The sequence below is a fragment of the Nestor notabilis genome, unplaced genomic scaffold (assembly GCF_000696875.1).
Source record: "Nestor notabilis isolate BGI_N333 unplaced genomic scaffold, ASM69687v1 scaffold21942, whole genome shotgun sequence".
Lineage (NCBI taxonomy): Eukaryota > Metazoa > Chordata > Aves > Psittaciformes > Psittacidae > Nestor > Nestor notabilis.
In genome coordinates, this window is record NW_009918185.1 from 2,216 (window position 1) to 5,240 (window position 3,025).

The window sequence follows — 3,025 nt, forward strand, 5'->3', positions numbered from 1 at the left end:
CCTCCCTGATTGCTCCGTAAGGCAGACCTGGGGAATGCCTATTGCTTTGGGAAGTCTTAGCACTTATTTCCCTTTGATAGAAGAAGTTATGAGTATTTTAAATACATCTTGTACTGAAACAGCAATTTGATTAAGAGCATTTCATCATCTGTCCCCAGCTTTGAAGCTATATGTACAGAAACCAGTGCAATTATGGTTTCCCCTCGAGAAAATGTTCAATACACCTTTCCTCAGAGAGTGTAGGTGAATAAACTCCTCACCCATCCACCGGTTGTTTGGGGTCCGTCCCTTGGAGCAGCATCAACACCATCTAGACCCGAAGGCTAATGCCTGTGTGGCTTTTCTCTCTGCAGAGGCTCTGGCATGAAGCGCAGGGACGCGGAGCAGAGCCCGATGACAGCCAGGTTCATGGCCATGCAGATGCCCATGGAGCCGAGGGTCTGCAGGGAGGAGGGAAGCAGCGAGGAGGGCAGGAGCCGGTCGTGCCGCTCGGCCATGTCCATCATGATGGCTTCCATCTGGAAGTGGGTGCCGATGATCCCACAGACGTGGAAAACTTGGTGGCTGTGCCCTGCAGCAAAGCCAAAGCACTCACCAAGGGCTCCTCTCGCCTTGGGCTTCATTCGGACACCACGGGGAGGGCTCCGGGACCTTCTGCCTGGCATCTAGTGCCGTTAAATCTTTTAAATACTAATTTCTGTGGCTTTTCCCCTCGTGCCTCCAGAGCACAGGGATCTTCCTCTCCAAAATGCAGCTGGGAATGAGGGATGTGCAGCTCACTGCTGCAGTCCTGGCAGCTCTAAGGATCACTGTGCTTGGGTATGGCGTAATGGGGACAACAAGGGAGACCCTCGCACTGCCACCCAGTCTCCTTGGCTCCTGCAGTGCCCTGACGCACTGCTGTGCCAGAGGTGAGGCCTTTTGCATAAGAAATGAGTGTTTTGTGGTCACGAAACCCTCTGAAACGTTTTGGAACCAGCATGTTTCTGGAGCTGTTCCTGCTTTGTCGAGGCAGGACTGCTCTATCTCGTGTGTAAAATCACACACTGAATCCCCAGCAGGGAATTAATTACAACCTCTGGGAGTCACTCATGCATTAATGTGCTTTCTCCCCACGGATAATGAGGAAACAATTCCAACTCACCCTTTGGCACTTACCGATATAATCGAAGTGGCCTGGCGCGAGTCGCTCTGGCAGATGGCTGGCGAAGATGAAGCAAGTGAGGAAGGCAAAGGCAGTGTGCTTGTAATGGACCGGGATTGCAGCCTCTGTGCAGCTCTCTGCCATGCACAGGTAGAACTGCAGCATTAAAGAGGTGTCCACACAGGGGGACCGTGGAGAAGGAAGAGGAAAACAACACATTAAAGGAGGCAGAGCTGCTCCCCGAGCCCCCAGCAGCTCTGGCTGCCCATCAGGCAGCACCAGGGCAGGGCCCAGGGCTCAGTACAACACCTATCATGGTTTCACGCAAATCCCAGCCCCACACGTCCCATCCTCAGTCCTCACTGCAGCAAAATTCCCACCCTGCTCCAGCTGAGGACCTGGAAAACTGGCAGCTTTCTAAGGCAGTAACTTTCCAGCCTGGGCAAAGTGGGAGCGCGGCGCTTTGAAGTGGGAGGAATCTGCCTATCAATAGGTGCAGGAAAAAACAACCCAATCCCTTTTCCTGCCGGAGTTTGTTTTCCTTTTGAAAAAGGAATATTTCCCCAAATATTTTCAGGCGAAGATGTAGCAGCTGATATTCCCAACCCTGCAGCGAGCCACCATCCTGGTGCTGTGACCACAGGGAGCCGTACCCTGTAGAAGAGAGGGATGCTGTCAAAGAGGTACGGGTACGCGAAGGCCAGGATGCGGGAAGCCTTGCTGAACATGGGCCGCTCCACCTCCAGAAACCTAGAGGAAACAGAGGAGGTAACTCCCATGCACAGCACTGCGGGTTAGGCTGATGTAAGGGCTGGATTCCATTCCTCTGGATTCCACTGCTGGGATTGCAGCGCAGGCACTGCACATCCACCCTCCCATCAACACCTTGAATTCAGCCGGAGCAGCGAGGGCTTTGTCTGCTGAAGGTGTTAAAGCTGGGACCACCTTCAGCTCATGTGGCTGAACCTTGAGCTGGGGAGGAAGGATGTAGAAGCCACAGCTTCTCTGGGCAACCTGTGCCAGCCCCTCACCACCCTCACAGGGAAGAATTATTTCCTCTTTCTAATCTAAACCTCCCCTCTGTCAGGTTTGCAACTGAGTTTTCACTCTTGGGTTTGAATCTGAGCTTTCTGAGCCCAGCAATCAGGGAGAATACATCTGCCTTGGCTTGGAAGGCTTGGTAGATAATGCAGCATTCGGGCTGTGCTTATCACTGTTAATTAAGCTGTATCACAGTTTATGGCTGAAGTGCATGAAATGTGGCAGCATCCTGCTTTTTTACACCCTGCCAGGACTTGGTGATTGCTGTTGCAGAGAATGCACCGAGAGAGTTACCCAAGTCACAACCGAAATGAATTAAACAAGTTACTTTTTAATGACATCACTGTTCTAATGGAAGCAGCAGCCTCTTGGTTACAGTCCTACCGTAGATGAGGAGGAAGGTGCATGTCTGGGCAGGGAATAATATCCTGCATTTTGTTGTGCAGGAAATCCCAGTGAGGAGATGTAGGACTTTGCCCAGAGCCACCGTAACCCCAGCACAGCGCCCTCTTCACAGCAGATGGCTTGAGATGCAGCAGAGTCCATGTGTGCCCTGTCCTCAGCGTGAAAAGCCCATTCAGGTTTCTCTGCTTTCACAGGGGTCATAGAACGGTTTGGACTGGAAATAACCTTAAGATCAACAGATCAGCACCTTCCTTCAGACGCCCCATGGCAATCCCTGCCAAATCACGGCGCTGCAGCCTCCCATGCATTAACACTGACCTTGCTGGGGCACATCGAGAGGCTGAGCGTGCTCCGCTGCTGCGTTTGGCTGCGGCGCAGGAGCTCAGCCAGGTCCAGGTAACCCCGCACCGCCGGTGTGAGCACCAGCCTGGGTCC

At 52.8% G+C, this 3,025-nt stretch overlaps 1 protein-coding gene across 1 annotated transcript in view; it reads right to left on the reverse strand.

The window, feature by feature from the left end:
- Positions 1 to 323: 323 nt before the first annotated feature.
- LOC104401880 (membrane progestin receptor gamma-B-like) overlaps positions 324 to 3,025 on the reverse strand; it is a 5,949-nt gene continuing 3,247 nt past the window's right edge. Inside the window, exons 5-7 of the mRNA XM_010009596.1 lie at positions 1,798 to 1,894; positions 1,159 to 1,300; positions 324 to 571 (exon numbers count right to left, since the gene is read on the reverse strand). Coding sequence (XP_010007898.1) covers positions 324 to 571; positions 1,159 to 1,300; positions 1,798 to 1,894 — 487 coding nt within the window. The remainder of the gene's footprint in view (positions 572 to 1,158; positions 1,301 to 1,797; positions 1,895 to 3,025) is intronic.